This window comes from Nasonia vitripennis, chromosome 5 (assembly GCF_009193385.2).
Source record: "Nasonia vitripennis strain AsymCx chromosome 5, Nvit_psr_1.1, whole genome shotgun sequence".
Classification (NCBI taxonomy): Eukaryota; Metazoa; Arthropoda; class Insecta; order Hymenoptera; family Pteromalidae; genus Nasonia; species Nasonia vitripennis.
In genome coordinates this window covers 12,095,680-12,120,306 of record NC_045761.1, presented here as the reverse complement: position 1 = coordinate 12,120,306, position 24,627 = coordinate 12,095,680, and the positions used below count along the sequence as shown (strand labels likewise).

The following is a 24,627-nucleotide window of genomic DNA, read 5'->3' as shown; positions in this document are numbered from 1 at the left end:
ATGTATATATAGGTATATATATATATATATATAGGTAGATATAAAGAGTATACAGTATATATCCTGTCCGATACCCCCCTTTACTGCAGGCCCACCGAATGTGATTAACCAATAGGCATCTCGGCTTCGCGGATTAAAACATCTCGATCTAGCCAAAGTTCTAACCTAGCGACAAATCAAGCTATACAATAATCGTAGAGCGAGCGACTCTACATTTCAAAGGTGTATCTATATACGAATCTTCTGCCTACAAGTCTACAAACTGCAGGCTACAGTATACACATAGGTTACCTAGCGTACCATACTTGCAGTCTTCAAAAGTTTAGTTTCACACTTTGTAGAGCATTGGGAAGTTTAAACTTTTGTGCTTGGTTATATTTCCTGTATACAAAGAGTTACTTTTTCGGTTATAGATAGATGCTGCGGTGTTTCTGACGGCGAGTGGTGCTTTCTTTCTTTCTTTCAGTCTGTCTCTTTCTCCCTCCGTCTCGGCTCCCTTACGTTTTCTTTCCACTTAAGCGTTAGTAATACAAGCCGATTGTTGATATTTATTTGCCATTAGGCTCGACACTTGCAATATGTAGCGTATTGTACTATTTACGCATATCTATGTGTATTTTCGTGTGAAAGAAATAAAAAAAAATACGACAAGTCGAGTTATGAGCACAGGAATTTGTTTCCATTTTACTTGGCTCTACTCTAGTACACTATAAACATCGCTTTGACAGCTTTGACATGATAGTTTCTAAACAAACATTGTTTCACTCAAGTACAATCCTTACATGCAGTGGAAAAATCTTGTGCACAAAAAATTTAGTGGTGTGTATGAGCTTACATGAAGAAACAAGCATCGATGAAGATGAGCGAAGATATGTTTGAGGGTAAGGACTATCCAACTCAATGGGCCTTGAATCCCGCAGCTTATCAAAATATGAACAGTGACCAAGGTAATTCCATTGATTACAATTCAGATTGTTTTAAGTGGATACAAAAATCAATACTTGCTACTCAATATTGCAATAATTGAATTTCCTAAACATTTTGATAACATTTCTTTTTGTATTTCATAATTCTTAATTTTCTATAGTTGATTGGGCTGCCTTGGCGCAGCAATGGATCAAGATGAAGGAAACTTCCATTCCACCAGCACCACCACCACCATCAATAGCGGATGAATTGCAATGTTTATCATCAAACAATGGAGGTGGAGAAGCACCTATGGACATGGATACCAAAGATGATGAAATTCCACCTGCCCCACCAGCTCCAAACATCAGTGGAACAGGTATGCTATTTACTGGAAAATAACTTGATTCCCTTTTTTTTTAAATATATGTATATCCACACTTGTCATGTTTTGATTTTTACAGATGACTGGAATCAATGGAATCAGTGGGGCAGTCATTGGAATCAAAATTCTGCCACTTCAGGAAACTGGGAATGGAATAACAGCATTCCGCCTGGATTGGATGGAAAATCTGTTGGAATCTCAAGTGTTTCTAATAATGTGATTATTCCACCACCTGCACCTACGATATCATCTACTAGTCCACCATTTCCTAATCACTGTAGTCAGTCTACTGCAGTTCAACCAGCAGCACCGCCTATACCTCCTTCTTTTGGATATAGCACAATGCCGTTATCCCAGTCACAATTCAGCAATCAAGTATGTTCTTGAAATATAAAATGAATTATTTAGACAAAAAATCATGATTTTAACTTGTGCACAACAGGTTTCTTCAAATACTTTTTGGAACAATGAACACCAACATCCTGTTACTCCAGGAACAACTGTTCCCATTCAGTCAAATCCTTTTATAAAAGGCTTGCGTCAAAACAGCAATAGAATTCCACTTGTACCTCCACCTGCTAGTACATTAGCAACACCAGAAATGATAACGTCTAGAAATCGAGAAATACGAGATAGAACACCTGAAGATGATTTCGCGAGTACATTAGGTATTGTAACACATTTTTTCGAGTTACAATTTTTTTTCATCTATATACTATAATACAACATGTGTTCAATTTTAGATACCGTAAAACGGCGACAGCTTCCAGCATGGATTCGTGAAGGTCTTGAGAAAATGGAAAGAGAAAAGCAGAAAGCCGTTGAACGGGAAAGGCAGGAAATTCTCAGAAAACAAGAATTGGAAGCTCTCAAGGAAATTGAAGATCAAGCACGAGCGGTTCTCAATCCAAGTAGAAGTAAATTTGTAAGTATGATTTAAAATTTATAGCAATTCGCTAAAAATAAAAAGAATAATACTTGTTTTTGTTTTGTTAGGATTCTGACTCTGAAAAAGAAACAACTGAGCATGAGTATGATGATGATAATAAAGTGAGCAGCAACAGTAATGAAGAAAAACAATCACCAAAAGATAATTCCAAACAACAGCACAGTCCCGACTTAATGCGTCCAAGAAAAACTCGTTTTCGTGATGCAGCTTCACCAGTTGTTCATACACGTACAGTTGTGACTACTCATAAAGAAAAAAGTCCTGACAATATTTCTGTGTCAGTGGCATTGCGACAAAATAAGGAAGAAATGTTACAAAATTTAGTATGTTGAAAAGATATTGCTTATCATACAAAAACTTAGAATAAACTTGGTCATTAAATTCGAATTTTTTCAAATAGATGCTTAAAGTCCGTCGATCTCTTACGGAAATTCTACTGGAAGTAACGAATGATGAAATCAGTTCTGTATGTAAAGAAGTTTGGAGACGCCATTGTAGCAAAGGTAAAACAAAACTAGAATTCATTTATATAGCACTGCGTGACTTGATCGGCATTTAAGACACGCTTATCCGCGTCGTAAGTAGTCCTTTTGCGGTGCCCTGCTTATTATCTTGCTATCTTCAGATGTTAACCTCACGGTTAGCAAAAAGAACTGCTTACGACACGGATAATCGTATCTTGACGGATTTTAGGCAGGCGCTGCTAAAAAATATTGCACGATACGCATGTCTTGAGTGACATTTTCTGGCACCGAAGCAATTCACGGTGTTAGAGAGTGACATTTACGACACTTGTAACGTAATGTACTATTCCGTTACTTATGAAAATACCCGTGCTAATTCTTGCTTTGAAAAAAATGTAATATTTTACAATGTTAAAAGCACCCACAGGACATGGTTCAATCACCGCATCTCATACTGCAGCGCCAGTGTCTCAGATCACTCGCAAACTTGGTAAGTAAATATTCGGATTATAAAAAATTCATGAATAGATTACCGCATAATAATTAATATTAATTTTTAGGTTTGGGCATCTATGGTGACAGCAACAGTGAATCCGAGGATGAACATGTTTCTAATCATGAGCACTCTCAACAAAGTCCTGGAGATAATGACAGTGAAGAAGAGTTGAAGGTAATAAATAAATACTGATGAAATTAAAAAAGAATGGTAACATTATTCATGTTATTTATTGATTATAGGAAACTTTAAGACGTCGCCAACAAGCTTTTCGTCGTACTGAAGCCGAAATTGAAGCACGACTAGCCGAGGAAGAAGAAGAAGAAGAAGAAGACGAAGATCGTGTGAAAGTTAAACGATCGGGAGAGCAAGAAGAAACAGAGAACTTGCGGAAAAGAAGTGAAGGTTCATCAAGAGATGATCAAAACTCAAGGGAAAAGGATGTAAGGAATGAAGGTAGAGGGATGGAAAGGCGTTTAAGAAAGGATTCTGGTATGGGTAATACTAGCGGCTTCAAAATAGGTATGTGTTGAATTTTATAAACAGGGAACTGTAAGTTATCAAGTTTTTGTTTATTAGCATAAAGGAACAAGTTCAATTTGTAAATTTACCATCAAATACTTTGATCTATTTAGACCTCGTTGTGTATATACCAGTTCATATTTATACATATCAGAATGAACTTGTTTGCATAGGGTTCCAAATGTGTGTACACTGTACAGACATATTTTTTTCAAATTTTTTAGTAAATAATAAGACACCCAATTTCTCTAGTTGACAGTGAAATAGACACAAGTTCTAAATCAACAGTGGCTGATAGTGCAAGGCTTGCTGAAGGCAACGTGTCATCAAGTTCCGAAAGTGCTGACCATTACAGTTCATCAAAACGGACCGCACGTTCTAGTAAGAGTAAAAGTAGTAAAAGTTCTTCGCGCAAGAAACTTTCGCGTTATGGTGAAAATGCAAAAGACGGCTCATCCAGTCGAAGCAGATCTAGAAGTAAAAACAAGTATTCGTCCAGGGAAGGTTCGTGCGGATCTTCCCGATCTTCTGGGAAACTAGAAACGGCCTCGACTCTTGTTCTCAACAGAACTAGTGCAGATGTTCTTGGGATTGACAGCGGGAATGCTAGTAGCAATCGTAATCGTGCCACGAACAAGCGAGTCAAAAATCATACGCATAAAAGCACCGAAAAGCAATATTTTAAATCAAAATCTAGATCAAGCTCTCGATCTGACAATAACCGCTCAAAATCTAGATCGAAATCTCATTCAAGATCTACTTCAAGATCTAGATCAAATAGAACAAAACGATCGCGGTCGCGTTCAGGTTCTCGCAGAAGACGCCGTAGTCGAGCTCGTAAAAGATCTCGCTCTCGCTCTCACTCTCGAACACGAACACGAACACGAACTCGTTCTCGATCGCGTTCAGGTTATAGGTCTCGATCTCGTAGGCGTTCGAGATCTTCTTATAGTCACAAGAGTACAGGTACGAGTAAAAAGCGAGACACACGTTCTCGTTCTCTCGAACGTTCAAAACGCTCAAGATCAAATACCCGAAGTTCAAAGAGCCATTATTATCGCCATCGCCATCATTATCGTCAAGATCGAGATGGTAAGAAGTCGACGCATCGCTACGAGGACTGAATGTATCTTCTTTCAATTGCAAAGGTTGTATGGATTTATGAATACATGTAGTTTTTCTTTTGAATTTTTTCAAAGTAAACTGTTTTATTACGAGTGCAAGTCTATACAAATTGTGCCGTTTATAATTTTATTATGAATGTTAACAAATCAAATGAAACCTCTTGTAAAATTGTTGTTCTCATCATTGTTATCATCATTATAATTACGATGATCATTGTTAATGTAATTTATTTTAATTATTCCTGTAAATAATCCAGTGATTAAATTTGAATTATTTAAATCTTTGGTTTAACGGTAGTTTTGATTAAAAAGAAAAAAATGTATTTATTTTATCTGGTAATTTTGTGACTTTCTACAAACAGTACTTTGGCCATTTTTGGAAATTGTTTTAAAAAAATCATACATATAATTTAATCAGCTGTAGATAAAAGTTAGCTGTTGCTAAATGGCTGTAATAATAGTGTGAGGTCTGTTATCCTTGTTTGAAAATGTGTTTTCTTTTTCAGGTCAGCCTATTAGTTTGCTACTCTTTTCCGTGACATAGGCAACAGAAATAAAAGCAAGTTTTTTCAAGTTTCTGAATTCATAATGTCATTAGTCAAAAAGTATGGAAAGTGTAATTAAAAAATATTGCATTAAATAATGCAGTTGTAACAGTTGTATAATAAATCTTGTTTTCCAACTTTCACAAAAACTGTAATAAAATATATTTACTTGTACTTATTCCTATAAATAAAATAAATTAATGAATACCAACATTACTTCTGTTCTTTTATATACATACATGAACTGTTTCAATTTTACTTTATTTTAACATGCTAATTACGTTATAGTAGGTAACAGGAAATATGATAACTTATCATTTTCCTCGAACTCGGTATAAATGATTGAAAAAGATAGGTGTATTTTTTTACTAAAGAATTTTGTTTTGTTTAAGCCACATGAAAAAATATTTACAACTTATATTTACATTTCTGAAAATTATAATATTGCATTCATAATATTCCAGGATCTTGGAAGCACTTGGTATTTCCTATTCAATAAATTTTTTATTAAATTGTTTATTATGGGAAACCCAAGCTGTTCTTTAGTATTTTTTTCTAAACTACTTTCCATAACGTTGTTGGCACTCACTAAATCTGATTATTGTGTCTACAAAATCTTTGTATGATATATCACGGTGACTGGGTATAGTGCTGTAAATTAAATCATCATTAACAAATTAACAAATGAACATAATAATATCATTTAAATAACTAAGCAAATTTTAAAAAAGTCGACTTACAAAAATTCAGTTACTCTAGTTTGCCATGGTAAAAATCCATAAGTGCACATAGTTTTGCCAAATACTATTGCAAGATCTGGATCTGGCACACCCATGCCAAAATTTAATTTTTCATCAAGTAATTCTGAAGTTACATCATGCTTTTCAAATCCATTTACATGATTATTTTTGGCTAAAAATTTAGTCAATTCAATAATTTTGCCTTTTCCATCCGTATAGGACAAAACTTGTAACTTGGATTTACGAATATTTATTAATTCTGTTGCATCCGACTGGATAGCATTGGTTGCCAAGCTATTTCTTTTATTTTTTTGCCTTTCTGCGACAATTTTATTGTTGGTTGTGCTATCAAAACTATGTGACCATTCTACATTTTGTTTGGCAAGAGGTTCTAATTCATCAATTTTACTACGAATAAGATCTTGGCTTTTCTGTAAAATTCCTACAAATGAATAAATTTATTGTGATAAATAATGTACAGGAATTTTATAAAATCACTGATGTATATTAAAAATATAACACAGTTTACCTTTGTGATCATAGAAGGTAATGTATGGTATTTCAGCAATTGCACACCAGCTGATAAGTCGTCTCAAATCAAGTACAGAAATTTCTTCTTGCCCTAATAGAATGGCTAAATGTCTTGGAATCTTGGAGGCAGTAGCCAGACAATTGTTCGACGTTAAAAACGAGTAATCGTCGGAAAATTTATTCAAGTATCCACGTTGCTCTATACGCAATCTTAAATGTTTACATTGCTTCTTTATGAACTCGAAGAAATCATACAACGAGTGTGCAACAATGAATAAAAACCATAAAACAATATACATGTTAAATTTGTTTTTCGATAAACACGATAGGATCGGGTTCTTGATTACTGGAGAACCACATTAACAATTAGATGATGAAGTAAATACTAGATGAAATTCACGTCTACAGCTGTCTTGGCATCCAGCCCGACTAAATACACACGCCACTTCGTTGCTATACTAAATGCTACTATACTTGGTCCTGTCCTGTATGGTATATAGGTACCTGCGAGTATTCTGGACAACTGGAGTATAGAGGTTACTTTTCGTCTGCTAGCTACTTATTCGCTTTAGTGAATAGTCCAGCTACACGTAATAATAATTGTGTACAAATTAAATGTTCTATCCTGGGTTATTAATTATAGCAATTATGCCATTATTTAAAATGCGTACAGAAAAATTTTCAACAAATTTACTTTTAAGTTTGTTATTATTTTATGTTTCCGAGACTTGACAAACATGAAAATTCATAAATTGAAAAATCAATAAATGAAATAATAACAAATACTTGTATTGCAAGTTTTGCACGTTATATTTTTCCATTTATTTTGTAATTTTTTTTTTTTTTAATCTTTGAAAAATGTTGAATATTTTGAAAGGCGATAAAAATTATTTAGTTTCAATTATGTTCAAGTACTACTTAGTACTTATATGTATGCTTATTTTTGCATCAACGCTGAATTGTAACAAAAATTACGAAAGTAACTAACGAACAAGGGATAGAAGTACTACTATATCCCAGCCTCCATTGCTATATATGTCAGAAGCAAAAAAAAATCCGTATAACTTCAAAATTTCACTTTCATCAAATTCAATTCTCATAAAAAATATACAACGAAAAAAAAAATGCCAAGGACGAAAAAAGAATGGTTTCAAGTATATTGAAGTATGTACCTTTTGGCACTTACCGCCCCGGCGTATCATCGGCTTAAACAAAAGCAGAAACTAATAACAAGTACTTACTCGTATAGAATTGGAGCTACAACTTATTATCTTGACATTGGTAAGCGCCACCTGCATATGATATGTTGTAGGTTTTTTCTTATTATTCCTCCCACATAATTAATTATTAAAAGTGAATATTTCATTTATCTTCTCGTTTTTAGATTCGCATAAAATTTGTATTGATTTGACGACTAATACGCGAATAATTGTGAATTTAGTAAATAAAGTCAATACATATGTATAGGTAAGCGAATGATCATAAATGGTGTAGATGGCAGCAGTAACAGAGCTCGCGTGGTGCGGTCTCGTGTTCTCCATCTTCTACAGTCACTGGTCTCCTTGGCAGCGCCCAAACTCCCAAACCTTTCTTTCGTTTAGTCAGTATTAAAATCGTTTGACAAAACTGCATTTATTTAATATACAAAGATGGCTTTACACGTACCAAAAGCTCCCGGCGTATCTCAAATGCTTAAGGATGGTGTTCGCGTGAGTATTTAACTTTTTTTATCAGTGCGACATGCAATTATAGTCGTCGTTTATACGTTCTTTCGGCTGGTCAGAACATGTGCTCTTTACCGCACGCACGCAGATGTAGGCGCCGCTATATCCTTACCATTTATGGATATTTCGTGAATTCGAGACTGACAAGCCTACAATGTAGACTAACCCAAGCTTTTTCACCCTCGTCAAGTACAATCAATAGCTCACCTTATTGTTTTATTATTGTTTTTCAAGTTCGCCCTTCTTATTTTTTGTCCAATATACATTGTCACTTGAATAACAACCAATTTTGCACATCTTCCTATCATCAAGTAACGATGTTCTTATTTTTTTAATTTCAGTACTTTTCTGGATTAGAAGAAGCAGTTTATCGTAATATCACAGCTTGCAAACAGTTTGCACAGTCTGTGCGCACTGCCTATGGACCTAATGGCATGAACAAAATGGTTATCAATCACTTGGAAAAGCTATTTGTAACTAGCGATGCCGCTACAATTATCAAGGAATTGGATGTTGAACATCCAGCTGCAAAACTATTAGTTCTTGCATCTGAGATGCAAGAAGCAGAAGTTGGAGATGGTACAAACTTTGTTATCATTTTTGCTGGTTCATTGCTGGAAGCAGCTGAAGAACTATTGCGTTTGGTATGAGTTAAAAAACAAATTACAACAGAGGACAAAAATACACAAATGTATGCGTGCATTGGTATTTACTGTCGATATTTATTGCAGGGAATCACAACATCCGAGATAGTAGAGGGCTATGAAATTGCTTTGGAAAAGGCATTGGAAGAGCTACCCAAGTTAGTTGTTCATGAAGCTAAAGATCACAAAGATATTGAACAAATAAAGGCAGGTATAAAAACTTCCATAATGAGCAAACAATATGGAAAAGAAGATTTCATTACGGAATTAGTTTGTAAAGCTTGTACATCTATTTTACCTGCAAATGCTTCCAACATCAAAACTACTTTTGCTGTTGACAATGTCAGAGTTTGCAAAATCTTGGGCTCGGGATTGCATTCTTCCCAGGTATACACATTTTTCTTATATAGAATTTCATTGCTAATAAGCATGAAAAATAAAACTTGAATTTTATTTTAGGTGGTGCAAGGAATGGTGTTCAAAAGGCAAGTGGAAGGAGAATTGACCAAGGTTTTGAATGCCAAAATTGCCGTTTACACTTGTGCTGTAGACATCACACAGACCGAAACCAAGGGAACAGTACTTATAAAATCTGCAGACGAATTGATGAATTTTTCGCGCGGAGAAGAGTCTCTGTTAGAATCGCAAATAAAAGCTATTGCTGATAGTGGAGCAACTGTTGTTGTATCTGGCGGTAAATTTGGTGACATGGCACTTTACTATGTTAATAAGTACAACATGATGGCTGTTCGTATTCCTAGCAAATTTGACTTGAGACGACTATGCAAAGCGATAGGAGCAACAGCATTGCCTAAATTGGTAAGAACAATGGTATATCACGTATCGAAACTGGGATAATAAAGAATGTCTCAGATCGCATGTGTACTGCCGTACCGAGGCGAAGCCGAGGATGGCAAATATGCGATCTCAGCATTCTTTATTCGTGGTCGTTGTGCTTAAGTGATTTTATATGCCCAGAAAGGTTGGAAATGACACTTCCCGGCCGCTGGCACGTAATAGTACATTACGATACGTGTGACTTAAATGGTTCTTTTTTACACGGCGCAGTTAGCACCCGAGCGTAGCGAGGACGCTAAGCGCCTTGTAAAACTGAACCATTTAAGTCAAGAGTATCGTATAAAATTTTATAGCACAGACTGCTAAAGTCCGCAAGTCTCGCCTATTCGTCACTAAAGTAGTCCTTATTTGCATCGTGAGGTTAGCGCACGAGCGTAGCGAGTGTGATAAACACGGTGCAAAAAAAGAATACTTTAGTCACAGATAGGCGTGACTTAACAGCGGATTTTAGCCACACTGTGCTATAAATTATATTTTATTAATTTCAAGCTTAAGAGCTGCATTTGCTATTGGAATTTTCACTGACACCATTCATATATTTCTAGATTCAACCAAGCAAAGAAGAATTGGGATATGCTGATACAGTTCATGTAGATGAATTGGGAGACACAAATGTAGTAGTTTTCCAACTTCATGGTCAAGAAAGCCGTATTAGCACTGTCATTGTACGAGGTTCAACAGATAACTATATGGATGACATTGAAAGAGCTATTGATGATGGAGTGAACACTTTTAAAGCTATCACTCGAGATGGACGTTTCTTACCTGGTGCAGGGGCAACTGAAATAGAATTGGCTTCTAGAATTTCAGCATTTGCAGACACTATTCCTGGTCTAGAACAATATGCTGTTCGAAAATTCTCTACAGCTCTTGAAGTCTTTCCGAAAACTTTATCAGAAAACAGCGGAACCCAAGCTCAGGAGCTCTTATCAAAACTTTATGCTGCTCATAAAGAAGGAAAGGTTAATCATGGTTTTGATATCGAGGTAATACCAAGAAATATATTAATTTTTATTGTAAAAAATATAATCAAACTGCAATAAAAAATTATTTTATTTTTCAGAGCACTGGAGTTGCAACAATTGTAGATGCAGAGAAAGCTGGAATACTGGATTTATATCTAACAAAACTGTGGGCTATTAAATATGCCGTTAACGCTGCATGCACTATTCTAAAAATCGATCAAATTATCATGGCTAAACGAGCTGGTGGACCAAAACCTAGAGCAGGAAAAGCAAATAGTGATGATGAATCATAAAAATAATAACACGCTTTATCTGGACACAATTCATTTTGTATTTTGCTATTCATCAATTATTCAAGCAACAATCGTTAATTTTCTTTTTTAATAAAAAAGATTTATTTCTATGAAAAAATAACTAATATTTATACATCTTTTACATTTATATGTACAATCAAATTCCCTGGAAATATACTTGATAGAAAAAAAATTTGGCTTCAATTTTGAATCTATGATGAGTCTGATGAATCTTCCTCAGCTTCTTTTAACCAGTTTACAAATGGTAATACAGCTGCTCTAATAGCTTTAGCTACATTTTGCTTGCTCTCTTGTTGTTTTACATCATCAACGTTGTTGTAATATTCATCCATACCATCATTATCACCATTACAGTCTTGTTCAAACCATTCCATAATCTTTTCTTCTGACAAAATCTCATTATCATAGAAAAAATGTAGCAAATTTTGAGCATATAGTACAATAAAATCTTGATTGGTGTAAGCAACATCTTCTATAGCACGTAAACAATCTTCCTGAGCATTTTCAGTTTTTATGTAATTACTAATTATAGGTTTGAAGTAGTTTAACATAGCTTTTAAAATTCTCTGATATTCAACAGACTGAAGGTTAAGATTTGAACTGTTATTAGTTGTTGATGTATAATGTAAAGATGGTAAACTTAAAATGGCTTTAATCACGTTGTATGAAACTTGACGAATGCTTACATTATAGGCATATCTTGAAGAATTCACTTCTAAAATCAAGTTTTCACACTTGAGTTTATCTTGATAGCCACGCAGTAAACTGTCAACAACTTCAGACAAAAACATTTCATTGTCATCTTGAAGAACTGGAGGTAGAGCTGAATCTCTTGATGATGGCGAAGACCAAGCTGATGAAATTGATGATGTGGATGATGCGTCGCAATCACTGTCCTCATCACAATCATCCTCAGCAAGAACAGTGGAAAAGTCATTATCATTATCATCTAAATGTAACTCTTTCTTTTTAATCACTACATTACCGTCATTATCAATTCTAATAAATTCATTTACATGATCTCCTTTGCATGTAATATTTGGTGCTAATATAGAAGCATTTAATTTTGTACCTTTTTCCAATGTACAATTTGGAAATACTATGCTATTATTAATAACACAGTCATCTTTGATTAGAGAATTCGAAATAATATAAGAATTATTAATCTGAACATTTATCCCTATTGTACAGTTGGAACCTATAACTGATCTTTGAATAAATGAATTCTCTCCTAATGTACTATTTTCACCAACAATCGATTCACTGTGCAAAGTGCAACCTTTTGATAATGTTGCAGCATGATGTTTGTAGGTACTTCTGGACATATAAATAAAATATCGTAGTGATAACGGCAAAGTATCTGGAGCCAAAGGATAGCATTGACGTTGCAAAATATCTCTGCATAAAATCTGGTATGCTTTCCATGAACTAATAGGCAATGCATATGTTGGTGATGCTAATGGCTCCCAATAAATTCTTGAATCCAAAAATTCTTCATTAATTAAAACACCACGGATAAAGTCCTCCATTGTCTAAAAATAAAATCATGTATCTTGAATTTTAACACAGATTGAAAATGAATTGATAATTTAAGGAAAAATACTCTGTTTATTGTTACCTGAAAGTCAAAGTTATCAGCAAACAGTGGAAGTACTGATTGAGAACACATGTAGATTCTTGTATCAAATAAGGCAGTATCAATGTGAATTTTATCATGTTCCAAAAACCATTGAAGTTCAAGATCAATTTTTTTCTCATTCTGAGCAAACTTTTTATAATGTAAGAGTTTTCTTGTATTGGCATTTGAAACCACTAAACTAGACTCTGATTTTAGAGCAGAATCTTTGACGTTACCTAGATTTCTGAAAATCATGGTCATTGCAGTATTCTTATCTTTTTCTTTTCGCAGTTTGTGTAAATCCATTAGGGTACGTAAGTCAACATTAGCAAAAGCTGTGCCACGTATCAAAATAAAATCACCCCTTATACAACCTTTGGTGTCAATGTCTCTGAGAGCGTCTCCGAGTGACCTGCACCCATCAGAAAAAATAGGGGTTATGATTAAATTCTCATCTTGAAAATGCTTCTTCAAATCAATTAACTCTTTAAGCTTTTCAACATGACTACTGCAATACAAAAAAACTTGCTGTACCCTTGAACGGACCAAAGTTTCTAGTAAATAGTCAAATAGTGGAGCAGTCACTATGGGTAACAATATGCTGGGATAGACTTCTTCTGAAGGTTTCAATTCGTGAATAAAATCGTCAGCAAATACTATAGCTTGAAGACTTTCCTGGTTCCCGTAACTACTGTTTTTGGCTTCCTTTTTCGAGTTGATAGACATATTGTTTACCTTCTGTTTAGACTATATGTTTGACGCAATGTTTAACCTAAACAAGCACTCCAGGCACTTTAAAATACTGTAATCTATCTGTTGTAATTGATCAAAGAAAAAGTATTCTTTAGTTTTCCTTTAAAAATTTCGATAAAATAGTTTGCAACTATTTTTAATCAAATTAATCATGTCACTATATAAGAATTCGAGATCTGAGTTGACCGTTCGATGATGTGAACCGCCGCATTTATTGCACACACTACACAAATGCGTACATATACCTATATATAGATATAGTAAGCTATAAAAGTATGCAATAGATATATACCACTATAATACCACTATAATACCACTATATGTATATTAGCTCAATTATTGCATGTGACGTATAACGCCCGCCTTATAATATTGATATTGTAAGTAAATAAATTAATTAAATTTTTTTAATTTAGAGTACGACAAATTCTTCTATTTCATTATAAAGTTTATGATTGTAACTTTATAATTACAATTGAGTATTAATGCCTATAACTTTGATGTATTTTCATAACAACAAAAATTTTTAATTATAAAAATGATTTAAATAACATTTTTTATTGAGATATTTGATATAAATTTAAAAATTTATTTTTCATGTATACATTTTTCATACAGAGAAAAATGTCAGTCTTAAAATTTGATTTAAACTAAACCAGTTAATTTATTCATTCAATGGTGCAAACATTTTAATCCTATTTTCCTTTTCTATGTTCTAATCTTGGTCTTCCTTTTTTAGCAGCTGGTTTATCCTTTCCTTTATTAAACAATGGATGAGTTACTGGAACAAAAAATAATTCAATTAAACTAGATTTGCACTGATGACCGAGAATAATTAAGAAAAGGATAATTACCGTCAGTTGGCGCTCCTTTCAAATCAATATCATGAAATCTGTGTTTTTTCGTAGGTATTTCATGAGATACAGGTTGAGTTTCTTGATCATCTTCAACTTCAGGCGATATAGGTATGAACTGTAAAGATTCTGGATCTTCAGTTTCTTCATCTGAACTGCAGAAAGCTGCAACTCTATCAATAGCTGCCACATCTACTTCTACTTCTTCATCTTGAGCTTCCTCACCTTGCACAACTGATTTATCTTCATCACTAATATCAAATTCACTTTCACGTTCTTCATATTCAACATTTTCATCAAGTTCTTTGAAATCTGGTGCAAAAGCTGACCAATTTTCTACTTGATTTTGTGCCCATATTGAAACTACTCCAGATGATATTGAAGCAATAATAGGTCTAACTGGATGCCACTGTAATACAAATATACCATGTAATAAAAAAACCAATAAGCAAGTCCAGGTAAAAATCAAGTGAATATTACTTTACCACAACATCAAGTAATAGTTCTCCCTTTGTACCATGCAAAATTTTTTGCAAATTTCCTACACTTTTTTCCCATATATATAAAGCATGCTGTCTAGCAGATCCAGCACAAACATATTCTCCATCTCCAGAAAAACAGCATTTTTTCCATGTTGTTTTATTGACAAGATCTTGCAGCTTTTGTATGGGTTCAGGTTGTCCATCTTGTCCACAAGCTAATACTTCAGCACTATCATACACTCGAATAACTCGGTCAGCAGTATTTACTAAGAAGCATGAACCACGGCGTGCAAATTCGATACTCTTGACAGCTGTATTACTAGCAGTTCCTTGTGATATTTTGAAAGATGCTTTAACTGTACACGATTCTACATCCAAAACTAGAATTCTTCCTCTACCATTTCCTGTAAAGATGTAATCACCACGTCTGTTGAACGAAGCAACAATGTTCAAATCACTCTGAAAGAAGTATGCATACAGTTCAATGAAATGAATAAAATCTTCCTTTAAGTTCAAGTTTTGATTAGTCTGCTTACATCTTGGTCAAGTGGTATAACTTGATGGGTGCCTTGGATATCTACCATAACAGCTGCATGCCTCATTGGACATACCAAAAATTTAGTCCAATTTCTTGGATGAAATTGTACTTTTAAAATAGGAGATGGAAATCTATATTTTTGTTCGCATTCGCCAGTCAATACATCCCATATACACACATTATTATCAGTTGAAGCGCTAAGCAACTTGTGACCGTTTCTAGACCAACTAGACAGTAAGATATAAATATAAACAAAATTATATGATTAAGCATTATGTACAGTATAAACTTGACATTATACCTCAATGAGCATACAGGATGAACATGAGCACTGATAATTTTTGCAATGCCTCTTGTTAAAAAATCCCAAATCACAATTCTTCCATCATTACAACCAACAGCCAGTAAAGTACCTCTCTTGTTAAATGTACATGTTACAGCAAGAGAGATACAATCTAATGTTCCATCATTATCCTAAAAAAACCAACAAATTACCAACGCTAGATCTCATTTTGTAAATACTTTTGGAAAAGTTTGCTTACCTCGGGATAGTTTTGCCCAAAAGATTCTGTGAAAAATGAAAATAAACATTTGTAAGTATGTATACAGAATCAAGTCAACATACTTTTGTAAAAATGCGACTTACCTAAAAGTTCTAAATTCATTGTTTATTTTTATTATCACCCACCAAGTAATAAAAGCATTAAAATAACCTATTTTGTAAACATTGCTTCAGAAAAATCTCAATGATATTTAACTTGGTATAAACATCAAGAAATATGGTTTACGTGAAAAAATTAATAATACTGAATGAAACAATAAATAATACAACCCTTGTAACTTGGTAAAAATTTTAGCCTGTTTTTGTGATATTTATTATAATAGGTAAAATATAATACTTATATACTGTCTTAGGTTATGTAAATTACAATCAAACGTGGTATAAGGCTCTCTTAATTGAAAAAATAATAATATTGCAGTTAAATCGGTTCAATTAAATTAAACTGCTTTTATTTTACGCTCTATAACGCTCATTATATGTGCCAAACTTGAAATATTTACATCAGATGTTCTTTTATGCAGATTGCGTCACGTGACGGTAATGTGACGTCTCACATGGGCGACTGCAAATTTTGCGGGAAATTACATTTCTAACTTCTAAAGTAGGAAAGACTAGTATTTGATTACTCTATCATCAGGAATTAACAATTTATAAAATAAAAGAATATTTTAAATTAAAAATTATCGCATTTTTATTAGCAAATCTAAAAAAAATGTAAAATAAAATATATAACACAATAGTATACATAAAATATTTAATAATAGATCGTTATTCGTTATGATAATATTTTTTTTACAAAAAGGAGATTTCAGGTATAAACGGAAACTATATAAAATAGTATTTGATATAATGCGCTTCACATTTCATATGGTATTCTAAATCTATACATTTATATTGAAATAAAGTATTAATATGGATCGCAAATAAATTAGATAATAAATTTAAAACAATACTTGGAAAAATATATAGGTATGCATACTTGCAATATATGTATATATATATATATATATATGTATCTTGTACTTTTTTCCATGTCTTGTTCATCAATCACGAGTCTAAATCTAGAAAAACAATTACATGTTCCTATTTAATTTTCAAGTACAATACACATGTGGTGGTAGATTGTATTTGATTAAAACTCTTGGTACGTTTAAATTTCATTTGATTTTTAATACTTGATTTCCAATTTAATAAAATTCATTATATATTTAAAGATGCTTAATGCAATCTTCATTCATGCAATTAGACAAAGTTATGTAGTATCTCTATATTTATAATACAATACTAACTGATTATAAAAAATAGCCTTGACTACAAAATTACTATTCGACGCTCTTTCATTACATAATATAATAATAAATAAGTAGATACTTGGGTATAAATAATTTAAGTAATCAATAGTTGGCACAAGTCCTGTATAAATTACATCTTTGGTTATGAAATTATAATTACTTTTTAATGATGGAAGAAGTGTGATTTGCGATTTTAAAAAAAGTACATATTTAACATTTTTTACTTTCATTACATATATAAAAAAAAAGTTTGTTTGTATAATTACAGCGATTTTTATACACATTCACATTGAACAATAAAAACAAAATTTAGACTAGTAAGTATAAAAAACAACGATTTACAATATAAATAAAGATAATAATTTCATGGCTATATCTTAAAAGTTTAATACAACTTTCATACTTATAATTTGTCAATCTAAATTTATTTTTCGAATCATCAATAAACTGTAGATCATGAAATATATACTGAAATGTTCTATTGCACGTGAACAATTTTTAACATTTTAAATAAGAACCTTGAAACTAACTCTTATGCGGACGATTTACAACAAATTTAAAAAAAAAAATTAGTTTTCGGTAATTCAATCACATTTTTGTATGGGCGCATTGCACGGGCGATGTTCCCGCAGCCACCTATCCGTCAATAATAATATATATATATATATATATATATATATATATATATATATATTTCATGCACTACAAAATTATTAACAATCCAAATATCGAGTATAAGACTAATGACTAGAAGAAATAAATATATTAACATTATTGCTGCATAACTCTATTGGATATTACTTGTTTATAATTATTTTTAGGCTGATCAATTGTAAAAATATAAATATGCATACATAAATAAAATGATACTTGTTACATATTATGCTTATAAATACTTTCATCCTTTAATTATTTAACATCTAAGAACCAATAAATTTTTAACTAAAACTAATTCATCCCAATTTGAGTTAATTTTCTTCAATTTTTCATAACTTACCAACAAATTTTATAAAGAAAAACAAAATAAATAAATTTAAATCTTGAAATGAAATGCTAGATTTTTAACAAACTAAGTGGTTTTCTAAATAAAAAAATTCATATATCTTAATTAATGTCACATAATGTTCTGGATTTTTTTTTTCGTAAAATCGCAGAAAATATTTCAGATTTCACTTCGATACAATTTGTAACTCAAGTAATCAATAACAGTCCTCAATGGCATATGGATACCGAACTAATAATAAATTTATTGTAGGCCTTTAATGATATTACAAGTTATTTGTGAAAACCAAATTATATAAGGACTGAACAAATACTTGAAAATGGGCTTATGTAACATGTTTTTCTCATCGCGATTATGAAGGATGATGAAGATACAGTAAAAAATTGTCTTTGTTTACCTTAATAATATCCAGAATAGTGATATCCTGGTCTGGAAGTATGATAAGGTGGGCCAACCGAGTATGTAGTATTGTATGTAGGCATCGAAGGTGGTGGAGATAGAATACGAGTTTCAAGACCCTCTGATACAATGTGTGATGTCAAAGAATTTGCTGGTTGAGGACTTGTAGTAATTATCCGAGAGACAGACGTGTGTAAATGATGAGATCTTGAAGTTGATTCTAAGCTAACAACTCTTGGCACGTCAACGTGAGAATAAGGATGAGGATAAGGATGAGGAGGATATGGTGGTGAAGGCATACATGCAGAAGTTCGACTTAAATCAACACCCTGTCGTTCTCGTTCATTCATTTCATACAATTGATGATGATGGTGGTGGTGATGGTGATGATTATGACTGCTATTTTGTGCTTGGGATCCAAATGTATGTTGAAATCCTCTAGCTGACATATCTAATCCCTGATCAGCCGTAGATTGCACTATAAGAGGTTCAAATCTAACTCTTTCTCTATTAACTACAGAGAATTCACTTTCAAGCCCATCATACTTGGTTAAATCAAGCTGCTGCAAACTTTTATCCTTAATAGGTAAGCTTAAATTTTGAGCAACTGAATCTCCTTCATCATCAGAGAGAGCATCAGTTGTAATTTGGTGATGGTGAGGATGTGTATGAGGATGTGTCTGAGTAAGAGAAAGAGAGTGAGCATGAGAGTGGGAATGAGAATGAGGATGAGGGATTTCTTGATACCGAGAAGGAGATGTTGGGACCTCTTGAGAAACATGTATAACACGTTGAACCTCTTGCTGATCAAGGTACTGCTCGATATTATGCGCTCTACCTGTTGTATTGATGTACTCAATAGGCCTATGAATATGATAATCTAAATGCATATGGCCAGGTGGTGTATGTCTTGCATGTGTATTGGTTTCTGGCGATGTAGTGACAAGTTCATTTTGCATGTAAGAATCTAGATGACCACCTTCTGGCGATCTTTGCACTACTTGATTTTGTGAGCAAGTTGTTTTAAAATCAAGCTCATTTGTGATAGAATACAAATTACCTTCGCGATCGCTATCTTCTAAAATAGGACTAGATACTGCACCAATCTCTCTCTCAGCTGCATCAAGTGCTGCCTCGACTAGGAGGCTGGCATTTGCGCTTTCGGTTCTTCGGTACATGCTTAAACCAAGTTTAGTAGAGTCATCCATTAAACTTGGATTAGATGAATGAATTTTTTCCTCATCTCTTTTATTTTCATGAAAGCTATAAATATCAGTTGAAGAAGTCGCTGGTGGTGTACTAGGAGCTGGGTCAAATTCGCTTATCCATTTTTTATTATCTTTATTCGAAATGCGTGACGACCCGTAAAGATCAACATCCGATTCAGCACTTTCCACTGCTGATTGCGATTCTGCATTGCTAGGAACAACCACAGATATCTGATGATTTGATTCTTCACATTCCTTCAACTGTTTACTAGAGCTACTGTTACTACTGCAAGGTATATCAGCAGCAAAGGCAGCGTTATTGTTTTCACTGCTACACTCGTCAAACGATGCTAAACTATCGCTGTTTTCCTTTAAAAGACAAATTTTATTTTTAACTCAAATAAGAAATAATTATTGAGATTTTTATCGTTTTATCGATCTCTTACCTGTGCACTACTTGCATTAAATTTTGGAGTTTTTCCTCTTCCAGCATCTTCAACTAAACCACCGCTATAAGCATCAAAAGTATAAGCTACTGAGCGTTCAATTTTCGGCATTTTTTCTTCACTGAGTCCATGCACTTTTTTATAATGAAATTGTAGGCACTGTTTTGTCGTGAAGGCAGCTTTACAACCATTCTCTTTACATCTAGAAGAAGTATTAAATTGGATACAAATTGACAATGGACAAGATATAATAATTATTCACAAAAATGCTCAAATTATGACATACTTGAAAGGCTTAACTCCACTATGGGTTAACATGTGTATTTTTAAATTACTTTTATTTTGAAACATTTTGCCACAACGATCGCAAGTAGCCGCTCCAACTACATCTTTGTGGTGTACTTCTTTCATGTGACGCTGAAGAGCGGCGCGAGATCCAAGAAGTTTTAGACATAATTTACATTGAAATTCCCTTAATACTTCAGACATATCTAAAAATTAATTTCAAATAATTAATGCAAGAAATTTATATAAGTTATAGTTCTATTAGGGAGGTAGTCATAAAAAAAACAAAATTTAATTACCACTATGCATTCTCTTGATGTGAACCTTGAGTTTCTGAGGTTGACAAAATTTACGTCCACAAAAGTCACATAATGGTCTAGATCTTTGAGGGTTTTGTGAACATCCGTATGTTCTATGCATCTCAAGGTAATTGAGCCTCAAAAAGAATTTTTTACAGTACTGACATTGATATGCACCACGCCCTGCATGGAGTTGAGCTGCATGTTTCATAATATTATCTTTACCCAAAACTGCTGCACCACAAACCTAGAAAAAAGAATATTTAAAAAAATATATGTATCTCGTAATGTGATATAAAAACAACAATCTCATTCACATTTACTTTGCAATGATATTTTCTTATTGTAAGACTGTAATTAGTATCGTGAAAAATACAGCAATGTAGACGATAGTATATAGGATGAGTGAAATTTAAATTACATCCTCCACAATCTGAAAATCGTTATTAATGGCAATTAAAAATTTGACAATATATTAGGAAAAATGGTATGATCTATAGAATATATTGATAGTGCAATGTAGAAAAAAATTAAAAAAAAAGAAAATAAATAAAACATGATATGGAGCAAGTAAATAACAAGAATAAAATAATACGTAGGAAAATTTCTGATGGTTCAGTCAAGTTTTAACATTTGTGTTATTTATAAAATTCTCACTTGTCTTATCAACTTTATTTTTTCGTGTCCACGCTGTGGATTGAGAGTCCGACCAATAAGTCAACTCAGTTCCTGTAATCAGACTTTTAGTTGTGACTAGAAAAAGTTCTCCATTCTTGCTAATCAGTGCTACATTTCTATCTTCTTTAGTTTCAGCTGGTCTAACGTAACGAATCCAATTACTAGTTAATGGATTTGTAGTACTTATATACATGGTTTTATTGTTGATATCAACCTAGAATTTGTATTGTATATGAATATAAATTTCTTACTTGACTATTGAATTTATAATAATAATAAAACTGTCATACCTCCCAAATGTGCCTCATTGAAAAATCATCGGGTATGTCCATTTCTTGAACAGTTTTTCCAATCAATGGGCCCAGTTGTGCATACATTGGTACAAGATTTTTTACAAACACACCAAGACCATGATCTGTGTTGGACAATTTGAAATCCAAACAATCAGGTAAAGAGTCACGTGCGTAAAGAGGTCTATTAACATCAACAGTCTGCTGCTTTTCCTCACATTCTCTCTTAATTTTTGATTTGTACTGTTCTGATACTTCTTCTTCGGAATCAAACCCATCATCAGCATGACTGCCATAGCCTTGAGACATAGGATCATTGGAATTGAAAGCTTTCATTGCCTCTGAATTTCTATCATGCTTTTGAACCCATTGTTCAAGTGATATTGAATCTTTAATGGTATATTGAGGCTCTGTTAAAGGACATGCATCTTGTAAATGTCGACTATTGCATTCCTGACACAATTTGATCTTGATGGCTAACCGTGGAGGCTCTACTTGAGAGCTTCCAATCATTGCTTGAGTTGGTAGTGTGCTATCATCAGGTGCAGGATTAGCACAAGTTATTGGATTATTAGCACAATTCAAGAAATCTTGGCTCTCATCACCAGTTATTATTCCATCTTGAGGAGCTTTACGAACATCATGATGTTTTTTATTTTGATGGTCTCCACTTTTGTGTCTTTTTTTATCAGGTTTATAAGTTATTGACTTTGAGTCATCAGAATAACTTGTATCCAATCCTTCAGAAAGATCATAAGTTTCATTAGCTTCTCGCTTGGAACGTTTATGTTTATTAGCCAAATTTGAATATTCTGTAGTTTGTGTACTTTTTAAGTCCATTTCATTCGGAGAGTTTGAGGTTGAATTTTCGACTGATGATTGATTTGGTTCTAGCGAATCTACTGAGGGCTTATTCAATTTACTTTGTACCTGTAGTTCTTGAGAATCAAGACTTTGTATTGTCCTTATGTCAATTTGTTCCTGAACACAAGTTTGGTGCACAAGATTGTGATCAATAAATTCATTAGTCCTATTGACCTCAGAGGAAATTGTTTCTGCACTTGTATCATGAGGTAATTTTTTGCAAGTTTCCATCTTACTATTAGAATCTTCAAGATCAAAATCTTTTGAAGATTGGTCAGTGATTGTTTGTGAAATAAAATTGTCTTGTAGATCTGTACAGCACTTTTCAGTATCACTTTCAGAATCAAATTGCCAAAAACTATTATTTGATATCTTGTTCTCCAGAGTAAGTAGATTTTTCAAATCTTGGATTTTCTGACGTTTCTTTTTCTTGCGCTTGTGATGCCTGGCCTTTTTTTCATGTCGTTTCACTTTACTAGTTCGCGAACAAGATTTTGAGCATGATTTAGAATCCTGTTGGATAATCTTGTCCTCATTAGCTGTCGAGTTGACAGCTTTATTCAGCTTCTCTGACTTGTCATTTTTGAGAGACTCTTCTGCAGCAGCAATTTTTCTTTGACTGCGTCGTGGCCTTTCATGCATATCACTACTAATCTCTGTTGGGGCAACTACCTGCTTTTCCACCGCACACTGGATCTCACCCCTTCTGGAAAATCAAAGAGAACTCAACGGTGATGAAGAACTAAGTAAAAAAAAAGCCAGGCTCACCTTTCTGTAATTGATTCTGCCAAGTCGAGGAGATAGACAACGAGATCATCGTCGGTAGGCAGGCCCAGACGCTTTTTGAGGGAAAGCCAACGGCGACCGTTTTTTGGGCCGATGTGCACACTGCGATGACGCTTATTTGGTTTTTCGAGGGGTTCCGAGCCGGCAGAATCCAGTGACGCCGTAGCCGTCGCCGCCGCTGCTGTTGCCACGGCCGTTGCCGACGACGCCGTTTGCCGCACATGTGCATGTCTCGTACTTTTCTTCGGCATGCCTACATATCCCACTGGATCAACACATAGACTGCAAGCGCGGCTTCAAGGATCAGTCGAGTCGCAGCTCACGGACTAGACATATAGTCATACACGCGTTAATGTTACTCTCGTTGCACGAGCGTCTCTCGGAGATTCGGCTGGATCGTACTTACTCGGAGCTTTCAAGCTCTTGAGCTTTCAACTTGTCTCAACTCTTGGCCGAGTCCTCGGGTTTTGTTGTTGACTGCTATAAGTATACCTGGGGCTATATGGCCTGCGCGCGCGCTCGACTTGCGATCCGTCTCTCTTGATCTCTATATATCACTCTCTCTCTCTCTCTCTCTCTCTGTCTCGCTCCCTCAGCTTGTCTCTTCTATACTGATATGTAAGTAGCCATCAACACCGTTTTCGTTATTGTATCTGTTCGGATTTTTATAGCAATATACTGGATAACAAAATTTAATAAATAATATTACATGTAGCTATAATAATAATAATATGACATGACAATAAAAATATTGCGCTCGCCCTCACTTTTTAGGGTAAAATAGAGTATAGAACAAGAATAAAATGACACGTCATGAAAACGGCAAAGTATTCGATACCTTGGAAAAATTGTAATTACTCGACGAAATATCATTATTCTGACGACTTTTATTGCTACTTTTTCAAAAGTCCCTCCAGTCCGCCATCTGATGAGACATCCGCAGACTCTCGCAATTGATCGGCAAGTCAGAAATTCCAAACTCTATACATATACTTAATATCGACCGAGAGTTTCAGTCTTCAACGCCGAACGCGACTTCAACACAGCGAGAATTATGCGCGCATCCCCCTCCACGTCCACGTCCACTTCGAAATCACGTAGTT

At 33.9% G+C, this 24,627-nt stretch overlaps 6 protein-coding genes across 11 annotated transcripts; 2 read left to right on the top strand and 4 right to left on the bottom strand.

The window, feature by feature from the left end:
* The first annotated feature begins 85 nt into the window (after positions 1 to 85).
* On the top strand, positions 86 to 5,569 carry LOC100124262 (arginine/serine-rich protein PNISR). 2 transcript variants are annotated; one of them, XM_032601121.1, is made up of 13 exons: positions 86 to 286; positions 414 to 947; positions 1,088 to 1,285; positions 1,371 to 1,666; positions 1,734 to 1,959; positions 2,035 to 2,216; positions 2,288 to 2,563; positions 2,641 to 2,743; positions 3,123 to 3,194; positions 3,265 to 3,374; positions 3,443 to 3,722; positions 3,975 to 4,870; positions 5,353 to 5,569. In XM_032601121.1, the coding sequence occupies exons 2-12, from the start codon at positions 836 to 838 to the stop codon at positions 4,844 to 4,846; spliced, it is 2,727 nt and encodes a 908-aa protein (XP_032457012.1). In that variant the 5' UTR covers positions 86 to 286; positions 414 to 835; the 3' UTR covers positions 4,847 to 4,870; positions 5,353 to 5,569. The 2 variants fall into 2 exon arrangements, with proteins under 2 accessions (XP_032457012.1, XP_016845745.1); XM_016990256.3 differs by having other exon boundaries at positions 86 to 320.
* On the bottom strand, positions 4,911 to 7,888 carry LOC100116350 (dehydrodolichyl diphosphate synthase complex subunit nus1). 2 transcript variants are annotated; one of them, XM_032601128.1, is made up of 4 exons: positions 7,835 to 7,888; positions 6,661 to 7,246; positions 6,132 to 6,573; positions 4,911 to 6,042 (listed from the first exon to the last, which is right to left on the bottom strand). In XM_032601128.1, exons 2-4 carry the CDS (start codon positions 6,959 to 6,961, stop codon positions 5,952 to 5,954), a joined length of 834 nt encoding a protein of 277 aa, XP_032457019.1. In that variant the 5' UTR covers positions 6,962 to 7,246; positions 7,835 to 7,888; the 3' UTR covers positions 4,911 to 5,951. The 2 variants fall into 2 exon arrangements, with proteins under 2 accessions (XP_032457019.1, XP_016845748.1); XM_016990259.3 differs by having other exon boundaries at positions 6,661 to 7,862.
* Positions 7,889 to 7,941: 53 nt separating this feature from the next.
* On the top strand, positions 7,942 to 11,546 carry LOC100116313 (T-complex protein 1 subunit theta). The gene is made up of 6 exons (XM_016990258.3): positions 7,942 to 8,371; positions 8,728 to 9,030; positions 9,118 to 9,417; positions 9,490 to 9,849; positions 10,434 to 10,874; positions 10,952 to 11,546. Exons 1-6 carry the CDS (start codon positions 8,312 to 8,314, stop codon positions 11,144 to 11,146), a joined length of 1,659 nt encoding a protein of 552 aa, XP_016845747.1. The 5' UTR covers positions 7,942 to 8,311; the 3' UTR covers positions 11,147 to 11,546.
* LOC100124261 (translation initiation factor eIF-2B subunit epsilon) lies at positions 11,086 to 13,783 on the bottom strand. The gene is made up of 2 exons (XM_001608134.6): positions 12,786 to 13,783; positions 11,086 to 12,699 (listed from the first exon to the last, which is right to left on the bottom strand). Exons 1-2 carry the CDS (start codon positions 13,509 to 13,511, stop codon positions 11,359 to 11,361), a joined length of 2,067 nt encoding a protein of 688 aa, XP_001608184.1. The 5' UTR covers positions 13,512 to 13,783; the 3' UTR covers positions 11,086 to 11,358.
* A 299-nt stretch (positions 13,784 to 14,082) lies between these two features.
* LOC100124260 (retinoblastoma-binding protein 5 homolog) lies at positions 14,083 to 16,583 on the bottom strand. The gene is made up of 7 exons (XM_001608251.6): positions 16,059 to 16,583; positions 15,955 to 15,980; positions 15,714 to 15,886; positions 15,411 to 15,639; positions 14,878 to 15,333; positions 14,393 to 14,801; positions 14,083 to 14,319 (listed from the first exon to the last, which is right to left on the bottom strand). Exons 1-7 carry the CDS (start codon positions 16,075 to 16,077, stop codon positions 14,234 to 14,236), a joined length of 1,398 nt encoding a protein of 465 aa, XP_001608301.1. The 5' UTR covers positions 16,078 to 16,583; the 3' UTR covers positions 14,083 to 14,233.
* A 430-nt stretch (positions 16,584 to 17,013) lies between these two features.
* LOC100679336 lies at positions 17,014 to 24,502 on the bottom strand. Of its 4 annotated transcripts, none has more exons than XM_032601116.1 (9): positions 23,931 to 24,502; positions 23,507 to 23,850; positions 21,875 to 23,444; positions 21,564 to 21,798; positions 21,230 to 21,339; positions 20,907 to 21,153; positions 20,609 to 20,813; positions 20,323 to 20,524; positions 18,668 to 20,245 (listed from the first exon to the last, which is right to left on the bottom strand). In XM_032601116.1, the coding sequence occupies exons 2-9, from the start codon at positions 23,773 to 23,775 to the stop codon at positions 18,668 to 18,670; spliced, it is 4,416 nt and encodes a 1,471-aa protein (XP_032457007.1). In that variant the 5' UTR covers positions 23,776 to 23,850; positions 23,931 to 24,502. The 4 variants fall into 4 exon arrangements, with proteins under 4 accessions (XP_032457006.1, XP_032457007.1, XP_031788395.1 ...); XM_031932535.2 differs by having other exon boundaries at positions 23,507 to 24,177; positions 24,363 to 24,502; XM_031932536.1 differs by having other exon boundaries at positions 21,875 to 23,441; positions 23,507 to 24,177; positions 24,363 to 24,502.
* Between the last annotated feature and the right edge of the window lie 125 nt (positions 24,503 to 24,627).